This window comes from Lissotriton vulgaris, chromosome 9 (genome assembly GCF_964263255.1).
Source record: "Lissotriton vulgaris chromosome 9, aLisVul1.2, whole genome shotgun sequence".
In the NCBI taxonomy this organism is placed as follows: Eukaryota; Metazoa; Chordata; class Amphibia; order Caudata; family Salamandridae; genus Lissotriton; species Lissotriton vulgaris.
Genome location: NC_141697.1, coordinates 150,856,778 through 150,880,264, shown reverse-complemented (window position 1 = coordinate 150,880,264; position 23,487 = coordinate 150,856,778). Strand labels below are relative to the sequence as shown.

The window sequence follows — 23,487 nt, the reverse complement described above, 5'->3', positions numbered from 1 at the left end:
TCCAAGGCCAACAGGATTCTCTGGTTAAACCATGTCAAGAGGAATTTGATTGACCTAGGTTCGAGACTATTTGCAGAATTCTTCATCCATTCATTCGCCTGTAGTCGCTTTCGTAAAGGAGAGTTTTTGGGGTCGCTTGAAGTGAATCATCTGTCTGCGTTGGTAGCTGATCAGAAACTTTCCTGTGCCATAAAAGTGTATTTTATTTAGAGGCATTTTTAGATGTTATTCACCCCCTGTTTTTAAGATCACTTTACTTGAAGGTTAGATATGGACTTCTTCTTACAGTCACCTTTACACTTTCTTGTTCGCTACCCCCTATTAAATCAAAACTATGCCCTCAGTGCTGTTGCACTGAAGTATTAGACAACATTTATTGTTTATTTGCGTTGCCTATCGAAAACCATAGCCAAACCATATGACCTTCTATGGGGATATCAATTTGTACCAATGTGTTTAGAATATGTACAACTGCTACTGACGCGACACCCGTTTTTGCTGTTTTCACGTTTTTACAGAGTGCATGGCTTATAAGGCTTAAATTTGTGAGCATGACCAATGTGCCCTAGAATTTTACATTGTGGTCTTTGCATAATGATTTTAATTGCTTGATTATAAAAAAATGTATGATTCTATTATTTTAAGAATTTGGATTTTATTTTTTAAATGGTTGTATTTTTTGATGGATTGTATTATTCGATCTGACAATAAAATGTTGTATTTTAATGCAAAGTAGAGGAGGACAAGGCACAATGTTCGCAGGGAGAACCAAGGCTAAGTCGAGGCACGAGTGTATCTTAAGTCTAAGAGCCACTAGACCACGAGAAAAGCCTTTAAAAGATGTGTCGTGTAAAAGATACACAAATTGTAAAAATAAGATACGGACTCAATCAGATTGCTTGAGGTTCACTTTAGTGCATTAGATCATATCACTGCATTGACATCTGTTAAAAGTAATAGTTTTTAAATGTTAATTTCCCCCACCCTAACCCTGACACCATCACCAGAAATGAATCGAGAGATGACCCTTTGTCAAGTGCATTGTATATTAGGCCAATATATTTGTTCTAGGTGAAGCAACATTACGTGTTGTCAAACCTTCTATAAGTGAGCTTTTTCTATAGCACGCGTCCTGAACTGAATTCCATCAAGCTTGACTCACATTTGAGACTCACTCAGAGTCAAAACGAGGCGCAGTGAGATAACGTGAATTGCGTAGGATCACACCATTTGATGAAATGAGAAAGGTCAGATTCAAGCCCAGGTTTCTTGGTACACATTGTGCCCTTCGGCCCCTGGATACATATCTCCTCCTCCCTCTCTTTTGCCCCAAAGGACAATGCTTCGCGTTCATGCTAAGGGGGTCGAAAAGTGCCTGGAATACTTAGCTAGGCTCTGTTTTGACTTATGAGTCCTGAAAGAACAAGGGCCAAGTCACAGCCAGACATTCAACCCGCGCCAGGCTTGGGCTTTGATTGGCTTGTCCACCTGTACTTAGCAGCGGGTGCTCCAACAACTGAACTATGTTCATGTCAAAGAAACGTTTTCTGATCAGCATTACATTCAGTATTTTAAATATTATTGTTATAATTATGCTTATTATTATTATTATTATTATTAATAATAATAATACTACTAATAATACGAGCAACAATAACAAAAATAAGTATTATTGTTATTAGTGTAATTATTATTATTATTATTAATAATAATATTATTATTAATAATAATAATTATAATAGCAATACTAGTAATAATAATAACAATAATAATAATAGTAACAATGATAATAGTCCAAAATAATAATAATAATTACACTACTGTTATTGTTAGTCCCGCAGCCCTCCTAGTGATGCTTTTGTCGTGCATTAATCGCCTGAGCGTGAGGAATAGTTTGTCTGTAGAAGCGCAGGTGTAAGGGCCGGTGGGGCGCTTGCTAAGCAGCCAGATTTATATTCTTCCCTAGGAAAAGAGCTACTTGAATGTTGTGAGAGGCAAGCGGGGCTTCGCTGGAGCTCTCCTCAGGAGGCAGCTTGCACAAGCCTATTTCTTCTGTTAGCGCCAACTTAAACAGAACCAACTACTAACCATGAAAGTGGAGAGGGGATGTGGCATAATGGCATGAGCTGCCGACTCTGGAGCTGAGGAACCATGTTCGAGTCTCGACTCTGGCTCAACATCCTGGGATTCTGGGCTAATCACTTACGGCCACATGCATCAAAGTCCGGTTTTGCGATTCCTAATTTGCGATTTTTAGGGAATCGCAAATAAGGAATCGCAAAACGGGATGCATGACTGAAAGTGCATAATATTTGCGATTCGGTAAAAATCACAATTTTTACCGAATCGCAAATATTATGCAAATTCCAATTTTCGATTTCGCAATTCCCATTGATTCCTATGGGCCAAAAGGCCCAAAGGAATCAATGGGAATTGCGAATTCGCAAATTAGAATTCGCAAAATGTTGATGCATTCCATGGGTGCAGGGGGGGTCCAAAGGACCCCCACCTGCACCCCTGAAATGTATTTTGAAGTGCATGTTTCAAACACACATGTCCTAAGGACATGTGTGTCTGTAACATGACAGTTTTTTTAAATGCAAATTAGAGCATTTTAACACATTTTCGCAAATTACCACGAGGTTCAACCTCGTGGTAATTTGCACACCCTAATTGCGAATTCGCAATTTTAAAATTAATCATGTATTGCTTTTAAGGAATCGCAAATTGGCGATTCCTTAAAAGCAATCGCATTTTTGGAATTCGCTAAAAATAGCGATTTTACCAAAAATGCTTCATGCATCCCAAAAACCTATTTAGGAATCGCAAACGTCCGAATTTTGCGATTCGCACCGTTTGCACTTCCTAAATAGGTTGATGCATGTGGCCGTTAATCTCCCCGTAAATGAGTGTGTCATGAATTGGTGCTCATGAATAGCGGCAGTGCTGATGATTAAGTTCCGGCGCTGAGCACCGGAAACCACCGGGTCAAATTAAGCACTGCTCTAGGGCCTAGTTCAATGGACACTGATCTAGAGGAGGAACACCTAGAGATGAAACAGATTGGGTGCACAAGCAGGGTGAGGCCAGTGGTGAAAAAGATGGATGAGAAATGACTGGATGATTGCCCCGGAGATGGAGGAAGATGAGCATGATGGGGATGGGGGGGAGCATAGACACTAGACTAATGAAGAACACTTGCGTCTCTCTGGGTAGCGGCAATGTGGCCGTTGTGATATCTACACAGACTCAAATGGTTTAACGGTTAATGGCAGCAAAGATGTACTGGACTGAATATTTGATTATTAGTGATGGTATCTAGTACTTATACTGATGATAAAGAAATTTCAGGCTGCCGGAACATCCCTTTTTGTGACATTCCGTGGCGCAGGAGCCTGCTCCATATTTACAAGCCAGCACTAAGCCTCTTTTTTTGGCTTAATGCTGCCTCCTAAATATCGTTCCCTTTAACACCGTTTTTTGTGTTAAAGGGGTGTGCAATAGGTGTTGTCGGGGGCCTTCCCAGCAACATCCATGGCTTTTGACACTGCCCCAGATTTATGAGAAATCGTAAATCTGAGGCAGCACCAAAAATGTACGCCTTCCTAGGGGAGGCATAAAGGAGGTCCAATGGGGAGAAATATCTTTAAAATGTAATAAAATGTATAATTAATATTTATATTTTATATAAAAATCAAACTTGGAGGGTGATATGTAATAATTTAACTACAAACACACAAACATTGGTGAAAGGGCAGAAATTAAGGAGTTGAACTTTGCCCTTCGAACTCCAATCCCCTCAAAATTTAGAAAAATGCATTTATTCGTGGGGCCTACTTAACTCCTGTAGCTCAATTTCCGCACACACTGAAAACATGCCTTTATTGTGGGTGGGAGGGTTTACTGATCTAATTTCAATTCCATTCCCACCGACACTGGGCAAATGCTTGTGTTGGAAGGATCGGGTTTGCGGGTTTAAATCTAATGCCACTTACATTGATGAGAGTGCATACATGGGGGGAGAGGTAGATTTGCTTTTCTCACTTAAATCCAACATACGTTGGAGAAGGTACACACACGGGTGGGTTGCCCTTATGTTTTTTTTTTTTGCAAATTGAGCAGTGAAACTAGTAGCAACAAATGCTGGGCATGTTGCGCTTTCAGCGAAATCCTGGAACTTTCAGCCTTCTTTGGTGGAAATTTTGAGTTGTGAAGAATCAAGGAAACACAGTGCATGCTGTGACCTGCAAATGGTCGTGAAACTGTAAGATGGGGGAGGGAGGCAGTCACAAGCAAGGCCACGTCAGCTGCCACAGATGTATCAGTCTCTGCAAAGACCCTTGAGTTCAATCTATGTGCCTAGTTCCATAGAGCTCACAACTTGAAGATAAGGGGGTGGCAATAACATGTGCCTTTTACATTTCTAAAGTTTTATTATATATTTTTTTATCTTTGTATAGTTCTCTACTATACACTAGTGTCTGGCTTGCACTACATAAATTAACAAGCATTGCATAGCCAATAGGTCTCGCTTTTGGGACCTATTGGCTATGCCAATTGGAAGTATTTAGTTAAGCAGGACACTATCCTTGGTGCAACATTGTCAACTGTTGCATGGCTAAACACTTATAAGGTCCCAAAGGCAAGACCTATTGGCTATGCCAATGCTTGTTCCTTTAAGCCATAGTTTGACATTATTCGGAGATTTTGACAGGACTCGGTGTCCGTTGATAAACTGTCTTCATTGGTGGCGAAGTGGAAGTGAAACCGCTGATAACTGCCCGCTAGGGGGCAGCGTTTGGTGAGCAGCGAGACAGGAACGCATCTTCCCACTGCACATAACGGTGTAAGGAGCATCCCTTAAATATAACACTCTCCGAGATGTACCTGGGGCGGTAAGATAGACGGCCTCCTTAAGCAGCTTAAGCATGCCTTCATTTGTGTTTCAGCATGCCAATGTACAAGCACTTATAATATTAGCCTATATGAGTATATTTTTATATATTCATACAGTATGCTTGTGTTTGTAGGTTCACTCATTGCTTTAAACATACAAAAATAAGTTTATTCACATGAATATGTCTCCTCTGTATGATTACAGCGGTGTGTTTTGTGGTTAAGTTTGCACTGAATAAATCTACATGTATGCATGCATACACACATCATATACATATTTAGATTGTTAAAATATGTAGCTTAACATGTACAACACTTTGAAAATGTCATGCCTTGACCCTCCAAATTATCCTTCAAGGCACAAGGGAATGAATAAGGAGAACCATTGCATTTAATATAAGAGGAGCGAAACCTTTAAAGTTTAAGAGATATGTTGTGGGCAGAAACACGTGTGAAAAGATATTGAGGGTGGTCATATGTTTGCATTCAGAGATGCTGTAGAGTCGTCTGTGGCCGTCAGGGCTTAATTTGTGCAGGTGTTCCCTTGTGTTTGGCACAGACACATGTTTTTTTTAAAAACTTTGGCACATATTCACGACAGCCTGATCCAGCCCCAGCCTATTTTTAAAAGAGAGCGGGCCCAAAGTGTTTGCAATCTGATATAAATTAAAAATACACAAAAATTCTATGAAAGATAATCATTAATTACCAGGTTCTCCAATAAGTGGTGCAATGCCAGATGCAACGTACTTCATGTAATCGTGGGTAAGAGTGGAAATTAGCTAGGTCGTGGCGGTGCTTCTGTCTTGACCTCCCTGATAAGGGCCTGGTAAGCAAACCTGTGCTTAAAGATGGGTTGACAATACATGTGTGTCAGGAAAAACACGCAGCATGGCAGCCTGACATATAAAGGTGAATGCTAGACATGATGTGTGGTCAGCTGGGATCATGCAGAGGGCATGTGAGTAAAGCAATGATCAGAAATTGGAATATGGAAACTATGTAGTGAAACGTTGGGTGCCCAGGACATTGGTAGGACAGAAGACAGACCGGCCGAGTGAGTGGGGCCATCATGGATTTGTGAAAAAGTGAATGCACAAGTGTGGCACAACAAGGGTGCAAAAGGTAAAGGTGAATGAACCCCAGGCAGAGACAAAAAGAGAAAAAGAAAGTAAAGCCAATCAGGCAGACATTTTTATCCTTGACACGTGGGTGGCAGACAGTAGAAGCGGGGCACTAACAAAGTGTGGAAAGTAAAGAAATATAAGGGCAAAGGGAGCGGAGATGACAGCTTTAACCGTGCAGGCCGACCAACAAGGTGAGGAACTTGGGAGTCATGTTCGACAATCGCTTGAACTTTCTACCACACGCAAACCAGATTTCCTCCTCAGCCTTCCACAAATTAAGGCTCATCAAGAAAATTCTGCCTTTCCTACCCGAGAGCGCCGGCAAAACGTTGGTGAGCTCCCTGGTCTTGTCTACCCTAGACTATTGTAATGCCTTGTTTCTAGGTGCCCAGGAGAGAGTGCTATTGAAAATGCAGGCTATCCAGAATGCAGCCGCCAGGCTCCTGGGGCGCATTCCCAAATATCAACCGGTGTCACCCACCATAAGACAGCTTCATTGGCTACCGGTGAGAAAGAGAATCAAGTTCAAGTCTCTTTGCCTGGTATATAAGGCTCTACATAATGTCGGACCTGCATTCTTCACCCAAAATCTCATTCCCTACTGTCCCTCAAGAACGTTACGCTCATCCAGCTCACATGAACTGGTGGTACCCCGAACCGTATCTGTCACATGGGGTGACAGAAGATTCCTTGTAGCCGCACCGAAACTGTGGAATACACTGCCACACTCAATTAAAACCAGCTCCTCCCTTTTGCCTTTCCGCAAACAACTTAAGACCTGGCTTTTTAATCAATGAACTTCAGCCCCCCTTGTTGGTTAACACTGCAGTAACTTCAGCGCCGAGATGCCCAAGGGCCGTCGTTCGCGCTTTATAAGTGCTTTTATAAATAAATAAATAAATAAATGGACCTCCTTGACATATGGGTTACAAACCGTATATGCGGGGCGCTCACCGGGTATGAAAAAGTGAATACACAGAAAGCAAAGAAACGTAAAGGAAAGTGTAACCATGCAGGCAGGCAATTCTCCTCCATGACACATAGGTTACAAACAGTGTATGTGGGGCGCTTAGTTTGGATAAAATCCGACCAAGGGCGTTTGTGCTCGGCATATAAATAATGTGTCAGCAGGTAAGGCCGATAAAATGTAAAAATATATTGAAACCAGGATATGGGAACCAGAAACAGAGAAGAACTGTTAAAAAGGTGATTGGCTATGAAGCAATGCAATGCCCGATGTAAATGCAGGATTGTACATGTAGACGGCAAAGGGCAATGGGCGCGGTGCCTCTGATAGGACCCATGCAGGGTGTATCGGGGTAAATACCTTAAGCGAAGAAGTCAGTGTCTAGGACTTGGATTCAAGGTCAGAACCAGCCAAGTGACCATGGGCATCCTATCTGTACTAATAAGCAACGCGGGAAGAGAAGTATAGAGATGGAAGAAAGACGGCCCGGGCGTGCAGTGGCTCGTGGAAACCAGGATGTATCCACTCTCTACTTTTCGTCCTGCGTGGGATCCATATAATAGAGTCTCAGCTAACGTAGTGTCCCTGTGCGGCAAAAAAGGGGTCACGAATGGGCTCATGTGAACAGAAACGGCAGTGAGACACGTGATAAGAAGATGTATGGGGCAATAAAAAAGTGTCTGGCACCAACATGACCGTGTGTCGAAAAAGACTCCAACAGTCAATGAAATGAGATGCGGACAGCCAAATGTAAACAAAGTGTACCAAGCGCTGTCGTAGTGAAAATGGCGCTATGAATCCCCAGCACACCAATTGATGTGTGTAGAGGTTGAACCCACACTGACATTGTTAAGACAAGCACTAAACCACAAGTGCTCTTTGGTAGTTGAGGTTCCTGTGACCAGAGTTCCCGAAGTCACGCCAGGGATCAGGTGTCTGCATGTAATGAGGCAGAGGGTAGGGGTAGTGACTATCGGAAGCGACAGCGCTTACTTTTAAAATGGGAAAAGCAGGGTTTGGAGGGAGGAGTGGATCGGCTCCAGTAGATTAAGTACCTCTGCAGGCACACGGGGGAGGAGGTCACAGCAGATTAGGCGAATTTGATCTCGGAGAGCAAAGGAAACAAACACCGATCTGAACAAGCATGTACTGTGGCCCCTGCTCTACCCCGCCCACTTCTCCAATGAGCACGTGGGAGGGGTAGTGAGAGCAGAGAGCAAGGGGCTGGAGGATTCACACGCTGTAAGGCCTACAGAGCCATGAAAAAAAGGCAGATGGCGGCGTAACTGCAGGCTTGATGCCAGCAAAAGCCTTTGGTAGCACTTTGAAACCCCATTTACTAAATGTCTCGCAGAGTAGCACATGCGCTGGCTCAGGCGAGACCTAAAAAGTGAGGGAATGGGTAAACACGTTCTCTGATTGACAGCCCGTAAGTAATGGAGGGAAGAGCATATTGTTCAATTTGATGGATGGTTGAATTTTATCCTGAAAGCATTTCCCTGAATTTCTTATTGGCAGTGGTCTCTGAGGTTCTTTGCACAGTATATAGAGTAATTGGCAGAGAAAGGCAGCACTGGTCATATTGGGCACACCGCAAGCCTGCCGCTCATTCTCCATGCATCAGATTGTGATGCGTATGGGCTAGAGATTATTATGTAGAATGGGCTCGTAAGAGCCCAAAGTGTCTTTTTAGAAATTAAGGGAATTTACAATAGAACACTGAACGAGATTTTGGAGACCACACAAACTGTACTGCAGCTCTTAGGTAAACACAACAACCCTCTTCATTAGTCAAGGAGAGGGACCTGGTCCCCACTGAAATGCTCTTCATTAAACTATGCTGTGATTCTGGGAAGGAATTATTAAATGCTAAGTATTTGGATGCAGGGCTGGCTTTATCTCTGGTGGCACTGGCGCTGGGTGCGACATCTTTGTTGGCGCCCCCAATGACCTCCTTCTCCACAAATGCCCTCACTACCACAATCCACCTGTGCCCCTCATCTCTCCGCAGCCCCTCTCTCACATGTATTCGATTTCTTTTATGGAGCTACACATGCCAATGTAGGGTGGCAGAGCATTTTACATCACATACACACATTATACAACAATAAACCATACAAGTGTGTTACACAATTTATAGAACATGTTATGTAAGGCAATGAAAACTGTAAGGTGTAGGAGTCATATGTCATCCATACTGGTAGGCAGTGTATTTTAGGAGTGCTTGGTCTGGAGAAGCAGAAACTCAGGATTTAAAACATAACACGTTGGCTTTTCCAACAAAAAGATCTCTGTGCAAATCCAGTAACTCACTGAGCAACTGATTAAAATAAATCTGTGATCTGCATGTTAAAGGTGTTTCAGCAAGCACATTAACCTTCTGTGCTACTTTATGATGAGTCTGCACTGAGACAAAACTCAGATCTCTTTAGCAGGTACATTATTCGCAAGAGTTATCTTGAAAGTTCTATTATCCTCTACATCTTGCTGGACACACAAGGTCTACAGCATGTGCTTCTGATCCCATGAGGTATTTCAAAATGCAGTCCTGGCCCCCTAGCTCGGTGCATGGTGTCCTGGCACCAGTTGCGCCGCCCTAAAGCCGCCACTGGTTAGATGCTCCCTCCTATGAGCTGTGCCTGATATTCAGTGGGTCAGCTGACCCAGTGAAGGTGACATCATAAGAAGGATTGACAAAAATTGCCATTTTACTCCATTTAAAATGCACTTAAATTTTTTGAAAATTAAGCTTATTAGGTGACATAGGTTGCAAGTTCGTCAGCATGAAAATTGTATGCGGGCATGCCCTGAAGAACAAAAGTCACGTAAGATACCTGCTCAATCTACTTTGCTTTGAGTAACGTGAGAAATGAAAGCCTGCGAACTCACCCGGCCCCACTATGTGACCGCACTATTGGCTTCCTTCACAGTCTCCTGGTGGAGAGCTGAAAACAAAGGGTGAGGTACACAGTGAGCTGGAAAGCTCTCAACAGAGTGGGTTTCCAGATGAGGTGAAGACGCCCCTTACAACTGAGGTCCATTGGGGTTTTTATAACCAGTAGTGCTGGAACAATTTTTAGAGAAGGGGTGCTGACCAATAATATCACCTATCTAAAAGAAGAGTGTATATGTGACAGTACACAATGAACACATCCAAAATATACTTTTTAAGGCCCCCTTATTGTTCATTCTCTAGTTAAACATCAGCTGCATGGGGTGCTGCAGTACCTCAAGCACCCCTAGACCCAGCGTCACTATTTACAACCTCTCCAGCTCCTAGGTGGCAACCTCAGAAGCTTTGTTTTTTTGTGTGTATGGGAGTAGGTGTGACTATAACATACTTTCTTCTCCCTAACCCAGCCCCCCATAAAGGGGGGCCTCTACAGTATGGGCCTCAAGGCTCCACCCCCTTACGAGAGCCCCGCCTTCTCTGAACACGATACAAAGATTTTCTAAGCTGAAAGGTCTGAGAATTTTACCCACATTGCTCATTCAGCCACATCACATGTCTGCTTTTACAGTTCCTGCGATGCGTTTGCATGCAAAAGCCACGATTTCATAGGCAGAAGAGAAACAAGCATTGTCTCGTCCAACCCCAGAAATCCACTAAACTAAGACAAGCTTTTTATAGATCAGAGAGTGCTTAGCAGAATACCATATCTAAAGTATGCTTGATGTATGAGCAAGGCCACTGATTTATGCAATTCTGCGGCTGCAGCCTTTTTCGCATAGTTATGGATTTGCTGTGTTTGCCACAAAATCCATCCTCTCTTGCATAGTTTGCAGATTTTAACAAAAAGAAATAGTTTCAAGCTCAATGGATCAAAAGCCACTAAAAACGCGGCAACATGTGATTCGCATACAGTGGAAGGCCTAACTAGTCATCTTTCACTTTTGTATTTCTTTTTTTAAAGATCTTTTTATTGCATACAAATCAAAGAGAATCATGGAGACATTAAGCAGCATGCATCGTAGTGGTGAAGCATAGGCACGCAGTCACAATTTCTATCTGGTCTCCGTAACCCAGGAAAACACTCAGCCTCCCGCCCAACAATTCACAGGCAGCGACAATGTCCAAGCGTCCCTCACCCCAAGCAGCTCAATGGGCATCCTATATAGGAGCACATGGTTCTCCCTGATACCCATTCCATTCCCACATGTTTTAGCCCATTTGTTCAGACAACCCCTGCTTTTGTAGACCACTCTCTTCACTCTCTCCACCTGCATACACCAGTCCATATCTCTCTTCCAATTGCTTAGGTGAGGTGTTAATTCAGCTCCCCACAGTCTTATATTGCGCTTAGCCACCATCTACTTCAGTCTGATCCCGAGGCAGTCCATACGAGTGAGATCAGTTTCATCCCAAATATTTAGGAGGCACCATTTCGCTGATAGTGTCATGTCACTCCCTATCATTTGCTTATTTCTGTATTTAGTTGTTAAACTGATACTAATGAGGTGAAATCTTAGCCCAGACAGCAAAATAATGAATTAACACTATACAAAAATGTGCTGCATTACACTGCATAATTTACCTTTTTTGCCACATAATTTAGTCAAGCCTGACGCGTAATTTGGTGCTCCGGTGCTGGATAATTCCGGTGTCCTAGAGCTCTCGTGTTTTTTCTTGTACTTCCATTTTGAGACACTTTAAGAGTAAGTACCAATGATGCACCCTGCTCATATGCAGCAGCAAGCCCTGGAACTCTGTTCACGCGCAGTGATCCCTGCTTGTGTGCAAGCACTGCTTGTGTGTATTAGGCACCGCTTCTGCAACATAGGCACTACTTGTGCGGTATGGGTGCATTACCACATGCTGTTACTGGGTATCCCTCTAGAGTTCTAGAGGGACCTCTATTAGTCACATAAGGTACTGCACCCTGCAATCCTGAAGAATTCCATAGGAAGCACAGCGACGACTAAAAAGCCATGCAGTATAAAACGAATACCGATATAGTATGGTGAGCATTATGTTTCCTTTGGTGCCCCCGGGGACTCTCCGTGAGCACGTAGCTCTTCCTGTATAAAAGTGCTGCTGCTATTATTGGAAGTCTTAATTCACCACTCATCCGACACTGATGTGTTTGTAATTGCAATATGTTTGCAGAGATTGTGCATGATGATTTCAGCCACGCTCGTTGTTTGAAGTAACAGCATTTTCGTCAAACCCCAAATAAAGATGTATTGCTGAGGGAACAAGGGTTTGGGGGACTGGGAGGACTTGAAAGCAAGCAGGAGCGAGGGGGTGGAATAAACAGAGCGGGAGGTGTATAGGCTCACACAGTGTAACACGAGCAGAGTGCACATAAAAAAGTGTGCAAACACAAAGAGAAATGCACTGCAGAGCGAAGATACCGTAATAGGCCAATGCTCCAAGCGAGGAGCAAGACACAAGAAGGTGGGACATATAACGCTAAGCAACCATACAGAAACAAGCTTTCCAGGAACAACACGCCCTTTAACCAATCGGCAGCGAGGGCGTAGTCAAAGCCCGTAGAAGGGAAATAAGCATGCCTCACAGAGCAGCGCATGCGTACTGCTAGGCTCAACCTAAAAATAGCTCATAGGGCAGCATAGTATCAAGAAAGTTTGCTAGAGAACCTCGGCCGAAGAAGTTCCAACACTAATAGTTCAGGAATGAAGTCAGTTAACCTGCTGCTGCAGGTTGTAGGTACATGATAATATAATAACTATTAATAAATATTACTATTATTACGATTACTGTTGTGAAAATGACTCATTATTATAATTGTTGTTGTTATTGTGATAAATGTTTTCATTATTATTTTAACTTTTATTATTAATATTATTATTATTATTAATATCATTATTAGCTTTCAGATGCCTAGGCTGGCCCTCATCAGAGATGCTTTGATTCATCGCAGTCACACACAATTATCACGCGCCCCCTCTCTCGTTCATAACAAGCGCTGTGACTGGTCAATGGAAGCCGTATAGTCAGTAAACACCAGCAGGCCCCACAGAATTGTACCAACCTCACTCATTTGTGTTGGTGGGAGGAGCCGGAATACACGCAGCCCGGTCACGAAGCTGAGCACACTATAGCTACTCAGGGGCAGTTTTACTGCTAAATAAAATAAAATAAAAACAAAGCATGCCATTATCTCTAAGTATAGGTCATTGTTGAATTCAGGGTCGACGCGATGAATAAACAGCGCCTTACATCCCTTACCACCCTGTTCCTGCAGGGCCGTCAGACTCCCTGCCCCTTAGATAGTAATACACTCTTTGACTTTCCAAATCAGTAATTACAAACTCTGCAAGTTTCATGGAAATCTTAGCATCGTTGTCACGCTTGAAAAGATGTTTGCTTTGCCATATTTATGTGAAAAACGTGCCTTTCTGATCCTGTGAAATGGTCCTCCATAAGAAATGATTTGTTGAAAACAGTTGAGGGCAGATTTATGTCGGACTTGCGGCACTTTTGCGCCGTCGTTGCGTCACTTCTGTGACGCAGCGGCAGCGTAAACCCTGCGCCACGTTGCAACATACTTACATCGTGACGCATCTATGGAGATGCGTCACGGTGTAAGGCCCTGCGCCACATGAAACCTGCGTCAGGCTTCATGTGGGCGTTTCCACACAGGGGGGGCGTTCCGTCGCAGGAACGCCCCTGAAAAGTGACTCAGTGAAATCTACAAGATTTCACTGAGTCACTTTCCCAACACTGATGCGTCAAAACCCTGCGCCTGCTTGAAGCAGGCGTAAGGCTTGACGAACCACATTAAAGATAGTACAAGTTGGAATAGTGCTGGAGTTGCGTGCCGCACGCAACACAACATCAGCACTGCGCCAACTTTACGCCCTAGATGCGACACGCATCTGTTTATTCCTGCGCCATGGTGCGCCGCATTATAAATGCGGCGCATCATGGGTGGCGCAAGGATAAACTTGCGTGCCGTATCTTTCCTGGCACATCTCTGCCGATTTGCAGAGATGCGTCAGGCAACATAAATCTGCCCCTTGGTGTTCTTCTGAGTAATGCCATGGTGCACAGAAAACATCTACAACGTGTGAGCTTGCCAAGAAAAGACAACAGACATGTTCCAGTTAGGCTGAGTTCGAGTTGAGTGAAAATGATCTTGCAGTGCAGTGACATTTGCATTGCAAAAACCTTGCATAGTCAAAGGAGAAGGTAAAATGGAAAACTCTGAAAGGTTCGCTGGGAAAAAAACCCAAAAAACTTTGATAAATAAAAAAAAACCTTTGCGTATACCTGGGACTAGGATGAGGTTTTGGGTACACCAGCTGTGCAAAGCACCTGGACTTAAACAGGTAGGCCAAAAAGCTTCATCACAATCCAACGCAGGACTCAAGTCAGTTGCTAAAGTTGGAATACCCAGGAGATTTTCACATATTGCAAGTGACTAACTCTTCTCCAACTTTACTGGTCACACCGAGGCACTAATCTCTTTGCAAGTGTCCAGACAGCCCTACAGATCTGTCCACCTTTGTTTAGAAAGCTTGTGCCTTTGGAGTTTGGAGATAATCTATTTATTTTGAAGTTTAAAATTGACACTTGCACCTGATCTATTCGTTGCCTTCAGAAAATGCTGATTGACTTTTCAAAAATGGTTTTTATTTTTATTTAGTTTCTGGGACCTTTAGTGAACAGTGATGGAGATGTCTGATGACCTCTAATGGTGTCAGTTAACCATCACAATTGCCAGATTTTGTGTTTGGGCCATTGCACAACCACCCATATCTCTCAGCTGTATCCAGTATGAACTATTTGTATCTGGTCTGCTGTCATTTTCACCCAATGGCTTCAATGGCCCAAGGGCTCCCGGAATTAACCACAGGCTCAAAGAGGTTAGGGAAACCCAATCACCATTGATTTAACATGACATGCACTCTCAAATGTCTTAATCCCACCACTTTTTGGATGGTCTTCTGAGCCGTGACCAATTGGTGTTCCCGATTCATATATATTCAATGAAGACGAGTTCATAAGTTGTGATATCCCTTTTTTACCAGTTGTCAATATCACTGGACATGCTCTTCTCTTCCTTACCTTCACTGAAACAATCTGGGGCAAGGGTGAAATTGTCCACCGCAATGTCTGCTAGCGAGCCCCATCCCCAGGCGGCCTGGAGTATCAGCTGAAACCTAAGGATAAAGCAAAGGAGCACACGGTTAAGTCTACACATACTTCAACCTTTATAGGGACACCAGCTCTAACTCAACACAAAAGTTCACCCAAAAGCTCTCATAGAAGGAAAGAGTCTTTAATCCTTTGTTGATCTGCTATTATGATTTAAGTGCTGTAAATGCCCTCACAGGTACAAACCTAGTGCAGTGATGTAACGTAAAATGATGTCCCTCCTGCAATATTTATTGCGGGCGCTTACATTTTCAGCCCGAGCTTGAGCTGATGATAAAGGGTCTGATGGGAAGGCCCAGGCTGAAGACAGTGGACATGCTAAGGCTGTTCATATGAACTCCACATTTTACCCTTGGCCTGGTATTGATGCAGAGGGTCTGGAAGCTTTACAAGCTAAAGGGCTTACTTTATTGGCCTATGAACAATGAGGGAGGACATGGGATGGGTCATGTAGGGTTGATAGAGTGGCACTCAGGCTATGGCTTGGGTGCTGCAAAACAGAAGAGCGACAGAAGCGCATTGACCGCGCCTAAAGCATTGGCACTGTGAAAGGTTAAAGTGGCTCCATGGATCATGTTGTGACTGGTGCTATGAATATATGAGGACAAAATGCACTGGGGGCGCGTTGGCTTGTAAAACATAGAACTTTAAATGCTGGTGCCGACCAATTTCTGCATTCTATGCTGACATCCACATAGGAGAACACCACAGAGGGCAGCCTTGTGATCCCGTCTCTGCCTTTGGCTCCCCTCGCCCTACACTGTTACTTTGTGCTCCTGTATAATAGAAATACCCAGGGCACTCCAACTGACCCAGTTCTGGGTAGTGGAGGGCCTGTGCTCAAGGGAATGCTGTGGTGGTGAAATAGAGCATGGCAGAGGCATGGTTCTGAAGAAGGACATGGTCCTAGACAGGAAGAAAAGTCAAAGAAATTATGGCCACAAAAAGCGTTGACGGCGTTTCGACCGCTCTATTACTGTACGGCCATCATCAGGACTTGAGTTTTGGCCATAATTTCTTTGAAGGGCACACTATTTCTGTTTGTGCTGTTTCTTTATACATATAATGTTTTTTTGTTAAGCCACTGGTTTGGTTTATAATATGTTTGTTTTTTTGTATACCAACATTTTGTCTTGAGCGTAATTGTTCTTTTAAAATTTTTCAAAGTGTGTAATAAATTATAACATTTTTTGAAATTTGCACAAATTTTCTTTGAATTTATGATCTTATAGGCTTCTTTTTCCCTCTCTCCCCTTTCCCCCCCCCTTTTTACTCTGTAATTGTATACATTAAGTTGCACAATTCATGTGACTTTTCTTCCGGAACCTTCTGTTGGGTGTACCGATTGTTTGTCCATGGTTCAGGGTTGCTGTACTGCCCCTGTAGTTTTTGAATGGTCCTAGACAGGGCTGGCTTTAGTGCTGCTGGCGGCTGGTGTGACAATCATTTTTGTTGCCCCCACACCCCATGTCCACCTCCTATGATTCTCTCACTATCACCGGGCAAAGGTTACCTAATTTCTCCAATCTTAAGTTATTGCTAAACACAGCGCGCCCCCTCTTCCCTGAGGTCAGCACCTCTTCACAGATCAGCGCCCAGTGCGGCCGCACCAGTCGCACTTCCCTAAAGCCAGTCCTGGTCCTAGACAGTGGCGTAACAAAACAAGAGGGCCTCACCCTGAAAAGTACATTGGGGGATTTGGGGGGTACACTCCAGACACAGTCAGAAGCTCTCGGGCCAGGGGCCTGCTGTCTGTGCACAGTGTGGAAGGCAGAGGCACATGGAATGGGACTAGGTGATGGGACTAGGTGGTTGTGCTGAAGGGAAGAGTAGCAGACGAAGAGTCCCATGTCTTTGGGTAGTGTGATTAGTAAGCTGATTGGCAGTAGAAGGAATCAGTGGGATTTCTTTTTTTCCCCTTTAAAATCCAATCTCTCGCTGTTGGACTGAATGATAATGGGCTTGATACATAGGCTTTGCGACTGCAAAAGCCCTAATTTACGAAGGCCGTATTGCAAATCAGAAATAATTTTCTGACTCTCAAAATGCAAAGTAAAATAGGCATCCCCTTCCTCCTGCCACAGCGTGACAGAATGTATCAGTGGTTTACAACCGCTATTGTTCTGATCTGACACTGAGTACCCGAAGGAAATGGCTTCCTATTTGCAACAAGGAAGCTACCCCTGTGGTAGAGCGTCCTCCTTGGGACTGTGTGCGCGTGCACCTGGAGAGCAGAGAGTGGCCCAGGAGACCACTGCATGCTCTTCCCAATGTCTTTAACTACATGCGTGCTAGCGGTTTTCCCGCAGTGCGCGGGGTTTTTGAAAAACATGCGTTACATGACGAGCTCTGCTCGTAATGAGTGTACGAGAGGCGTAACTCATGACGAGCTGAGCTCGTCATGGGAGCAGAAGGGGTTAAATGAATGGCAACTGTTATTTGAAGCAGTTCTTGTCCATTCCGTGTGGGCCCCCCCTCCCGAGCTCTAAAGAGTGCCAGGGACCACCACCTCCCTTGAGCTTCAATAGTTATTTGGAGGGGGGATTGCACGGACCCCCGTCCTTGGCCCTGTAGGCCCCCCGGGACCACCACCTCCCCGTGGCCAGAATTACAAAAAAAGGGGGAGGCAGGCCTTGTGGCCCCCTCCCAGCTGTGTTTGGCCCCAGGGACCACCACCTTTCTGGGGCAGGCCCTGCAAATAGATTAAAACATTGCTCCCACTCACAGAGAGCAGCATTTTTGGCTTCTCCCTGCCTGCGGGAGCGATGCCGGCTTTTGTGGAGGTGGGGAGCTGGCGGGGACTGTGGGGGCATTGAGGCTCCCTCCGTGGTCCCATACGCTGCACAGGGCACCAAGCATCATGATGCCGGGTCCCGGGAGATGTAGTCCCCGGGGACAAAATCAGCCTTGAAATCCTTAATGGAGGTGAACGCAACTGTAGTGACTGTAACTAGTGGTTTCTTTCTTGATGTCTCCTGGTGAGGGCAGAGTCCATGGTTCTCCCTTTTTATTACCTTGAGTATGCAAGTGCCCAAAATAATCTGCAAACTCTGCACGTTTGGCCAGCCCCATTTTCCTTAGTGGTATGCAAAGGTCGTCCCTCCTTTTCCCACGCTGATGGACAGCTTACCAAAAGGCTCCCGAGAGCATTTCCCTGACGATTTTGGTGACTCGTTCTTGCTGAAGAGGAATACGAGGACATCTCAACCAAACAAATACACACTTATTTAATAAAGTTAACAGGAAGTACCCTTGTTTGGTGCAGATTCCCCTCTTTGCAGTCTTATTCTCTTCTCTTGCAAGGATTCATTGATGTTATCACATATTTATGGATCAAGACCTTGAGGAACAATCACATTTCTGAAATAACATGCAATCAAGGTCACTGGAGACATTTCCTCATGGTCCATGCAGCATCTAAGGACCTCCCAAAAGCAATTACATAAAACCGCACACAAATTTCACATCATTATAAAAAAAGTAACCAAGCACTTTTTACATCACAAAATGTTTGGCTGTATTGCCCTAGCACAAGTGGTTGTTTGCAGCATCTTGAAATGACCCATTACCTAATGGGGTGTGCTGGACGAGAGAGTACTAGAGAAGATTGGCGAAGGTAACTTTTCCCACTGTCAGGAAAACAGAGAGGGACAGAAAAAGAGGAAACAAGAGACGCTTACTCAGGAAATATAGGAACTTTTGTGAGAATGTAGAGACAGAGGGAAGGAATTGGAACGGTGAACAAGCATTGCCAAGGCCAATATATATGGGTTTAATGTGCTTATGCATGAATCATATGCAAAAAAACCAAGAAAAAACTATTGCAAAAAAATCAATTGAGGGACAGAATACAGAACAATGTCATACATTCACCACAGTACAGAGATATGGGCCTTAAGCCATTGTTTTTTTGCTCACCATGCCATTCCAGTTTGAACGTAGCCATATGCAAATCAATCTTGACCCTGGGCCTCATGGGGACAGTTCAGCCCGAACTGCCAGGCCAGGTCCTCCCTGGACTGGAAACAAGCATCCTAGGAGCAGTTTCAGGGTTTCTCCCCACATCAGCCAGGATAGGTTGACTCCAGTGGCATGGATTGCTGTGTTCACTCAAAGTTGGCAGAGTATGCCCAGATGCGGGTTCCTTGTTCGCTTTGCCGCTGGATTCAAGCTAGCCTGGCTGAAGAGGGGTGTTACCCCGAAACCAGTCCCAGGATGCTTGTTTCCGGTTCAGGGAAGACATGGCATGGCAGTTCGGGCTGGACTGTTCCCATGAGGCACATGGTCAAGACTGATTTGTATATAGCTGGGTCTGAACTGCAGTGGTGAAGTGAGCTAAAGAACGATGATGATTCAACCCAGATCTGTGACTGGGGTTGAGTGTTTGAAAAGTTTCAGCACTTCGTCCATCATCTCTTTATGTTTGCTGTGTATGCCCTAAGTTTGCAGGGTATGCCCAAACGTGGGTCCCTTGCTCACTTTGCCACTGGATTCAAACTAGCCTGGCTGAAGAGGGGTGTTACCCCAAAACCAGTCCCAGGATGCTTGTTTCCGGTTCAAGGAAGACCTGGCATGGCAGTTCGGGCTGGACTATTCCCATGAGGCACAGGGTCAAGACTGATTTGCATATAGCTGGGTCTGAACTGAGGTGGCGTAGTGAGCTAAAGAACGATGATGGATTCAACCCAGTTCTGTGACTGGGGGTAAGTATTTAAAAAATGTCAGCACTCTGGCCGTCATCTCTTTGTGTTTGCTGTGTTCATCCTAAGTTGGCAGGGTATGCCCAGACGTGGGTCCCTTCCTCACTGTGTCACTGGATTCAAGCTAGCCTGGCTGAAGAGGGGAGTTACCCTGAAATGGGTCCCAGGATGCTTGTTTCCGGTTCAAGGAAGACCTGGCATGGCAGTTCGAGCTGGACTATTACCATGAGGCACAGGGTCAAGACTGATTTGCATATAGCTGGGTCTCAACCGAGGTGGCGTAGTGAGCTAAAGAACGATGATGGATTCAACCCAGTTCTGTGACTGGGGGAGAGTTTCAGCACTCCGTCCGTCATCTCTTTGTGTTTGTTGTATGCATGAATCATACGCACATTCAAACCAAATGTAGGCAACTTTGGACTGTATTGAAAGCACCTTTGACGGGTGTTTGGTGGCGGGAATAAGTACACTTCTGTGGAAACGCCATTCGAGGAAGACAGCATACGTGAGAAGCTGAAATTATTCATGAATCCAGCAGATTTCGTCTTAAAGAGTTCTAGGAAATTGTAAATAACAAGCAGATGAACCTGGAAACTATTGTTGTCTTCAGGATAAGGAAGAAAAAAAATATTATTGCTTTCAGATGACAGGCATGGACAATCCGTGGGAGCTGAGGGGTATAGCCAGGAATTCTAAAATGAATGGGCTGTTAAGGAAGGTAGGTGCCTGGGCTGACTAGCAACTCTACAAGGGGACTTGGATTTTCTCCGCAAGTTTTTTTTTGTCACGTTGGTCAGTAACATTGGTTAAAACTGGATATGATATAAAGAGAACTGTATACGGCATGTTGGGAATTGTCAAAGTATCTTGCAGTGATATTCAGGCAAGGGATACCTTGATATGCACATTGGACCAGCAACATGGTTTTCCTCATAAAAATATTAAGAAACATTAAGATAAAGTGTGCATTTTCAGGCACATCAAGCTGACAACATGGGTCAAGTGGAAAACATGTTGCAGAGAGATTTGGAGATTCTTCCCCAGAGAAATCTTAAGTAATATGGAGGCAGATATTGTTTTTTAAAGCAAACTTGCCTGAAGAACAGGGGCGCTGCCATAAATGGCGCAGCAGGTGCAGTAGCACCAGAGCTGTGAAGGGCATGCAATTATGGATGGTTAGAACTACCCATGACAGGAAGTAACTGGAAGGCGTTTTCCAATATTGCATTAGGGCGCACGGAACCCGTGCAACGTCACTCATGATGCTTTATCTACAAAAACAATACTGGACCCTTATAAAGTGCCAAAGACAAACCTAATTGCCTCTTGGGTCTCTTCGAACCTTGAGAAGCCATAGCATGGTTGGTTGGCGGGGATTCTTGAATCTACGGTCACGTTTAGATACAATGCATTTTAATGCCCAGGTCTTTGATGCTTTGGCTCGCGCTTTAACACTTCGTGACAAGTCACACCCCTGGCTCGGCTCTTCTAGCTATGAATTTACTGACTTGTTCATCGAATGTGGCAGGTTAAAAAACTATGATCTCCATTCCTGAATGGGGAAAGTGCGTTGATGATTTTGACATTTGAATGTCCAAAGAGGCATGATGTACTAATGCTGTCTATAGGTGTTGCTTTGTAACATATGCTATCAATGCAGTTAAGCATGCCTTGGGCAGACCTGCAGGAGACCTGGCCATATGGGTAAAAATATCCCTTCGCCTTAGAATTATGGTAATGCATATAGCTTCTACAGATATTCTAGGTTTAGAAAGCCACAACTACTTATAAGCCTACATAATTGGAACAGTGGCAGCAACATCGAGTCTGCAACCATTAGCCAGTTAGAAGCAGCAATAGAAGGGAACTCGGGTATCAGACCTCTTATAGCTGCAGGGGATTTTAATATCGCATATAAACCCCTTGACAGGACTTCTAATACCCCTCACTGATGAAGAGGACAACAAATGCAGAGTTCCTAGGTTAGACCTTCCACCAGCTACAAAGTGGAGCAAATTGGCAATCCAAGTTATGGGTGTGACCATTACCAGGGTCTTAGAGCATACAATGGGAGAACTTAATCGGAAGCAAAAAATCAAGTCGTATTGATTATATAATGCTAGGTCTGCAATCAGGGGATTTTGAGGAAGACATGGTTGTTCTCCAGAGGATAGTTAGTGACCATAATGCACTTCACTTATCAATGAAGGGTCTTTTAACTAGGCATTATGGGACCCTGAGCTCCCTCACTTGCAAGGGTCTATCCCTGTCGGAAAATAGGTGGACATGGAAGTGGACTCAGGTTGCTAACAGTCCACGGATATTGTCTCAAAATTATTGTAGAGTAGCCGCAGCATTAGAACCAGTAGAGTGTATTACGAAATCCTGTTCCAACCCTTAATGATATGCTGTGTATCCACGAAAAACTCTTTGAGGATATAAGAATGTTAATTACAAAAGCAGAAAGGATGCACTTACACAGGCAATCAAAAGCAAGGATCAGCACCATAGCACTGGCAAGGAAACTCAATGAAGAGATACAGGAGTCCTGAAGGGCACAATGGGACAGAAGAATGTGGAACAATTGGCTAGCTGCTGTAAATACTGGTGACTCCAGAAGCATTTGACATTCATTGTTGCAAATAGGGGCTGCCAGGCTACTACCAAGGTCTTTCTTCATATACAGACCCAAGTTTGAGTAGATCACGTTCTGGGGCTTTATGATGAGCCGATAAGCCAGACTCATGTACCCCAACCAAATCAAGAAAGAAGAAGACGTGTTTATAAGGAAATAGTAAAGCCATTAGTGATTTCACTAGAAGAAACTTATGGAGTGATACGTAATAACGTTAGAGGTATAGCACCTTGACCAGCTAAGATCCCAGGAGATTTGTTTGTTTCAAAACCATTTTTCTGGCCCCATTACATGAATAAATTAACTAATTGCATTTTTGAAAATAATTACATTTCTCAATTCTGGCACCTAGCTGAAACTGCGACAATTTATTTTAAAAAGGGGGTTTGAGATCTTACAAGCAATTACACACCAATTAGATTAATTGATAATCTCCCAAAAAAATTCTGCAACCTGCAAATTCTAGGGAAGTTGTTGACATGGATAGAAGACAATTAAATACTGTTAGATTTTTAAACTGGTTTTAGAAGAAAGACAAGCACATGAGACCGGGTTTTTAGATTATGTACTATATATTGGAAGACTGTACAATTCGACAAGGGCCATTTATATACTGCATTTGTTGACTTTAGGTTTGCTTTTGACCTAATCCCTAGAGCCAAGATGTGGGAAATGCTATCAAGTATGTTGTCCCTGAGAATATTTTTCCTATTCTGATGAGGTTACATAATAATAAGTGTGCTCAGGTGAGGTAGGGCAGTTTGGGAAAATTGACAGATCCCATATCGGTGGTTAAGGGAGTAAGGCAGGGTTGCACTCTTACCCCTGTCCTTTTCTCCTTATATATTAATGGCGCGGTCTTCTACCTAGATATTCCAGGTAGTGACACCGCAAAAATTGGAACTTCAAGAGTCCCTGCCCTGTTATTTGTCTAAAACTCCAGAAGGATTATACGCTTTAGTAAATGCCTTTATAGAATTTTGTAAGCAACACAGGTTGGAGTTTAATGCTTCTAAAACTAAATAAATGTCACTCAA

General features: G+C 43.9%; 1 protein-coding gene across 1 annotated transcript in view; it reads right to left on the bottom strand.

Annotated features, from left to right (window-relative positions):
- The window catches only part of LTK (leukocyte receptor tyrosine kinase), a 655,467-nt gene that overhangs the window by 149,739 nt on the left and 482,241 nt on the right, over nt 1–23,487 (bottom strand). Inside the window, exon 10 of the mRNA XM_086937237.1 lies at nt 15,026–15,120. Within this exon, the coding sequence (XP_086793363.1) occupies nt 15,026–15,120 (95 nt within the window). The remainder of the gene's footprint in view (nt 1–15,025; nt 15,121–23,487) is intronic.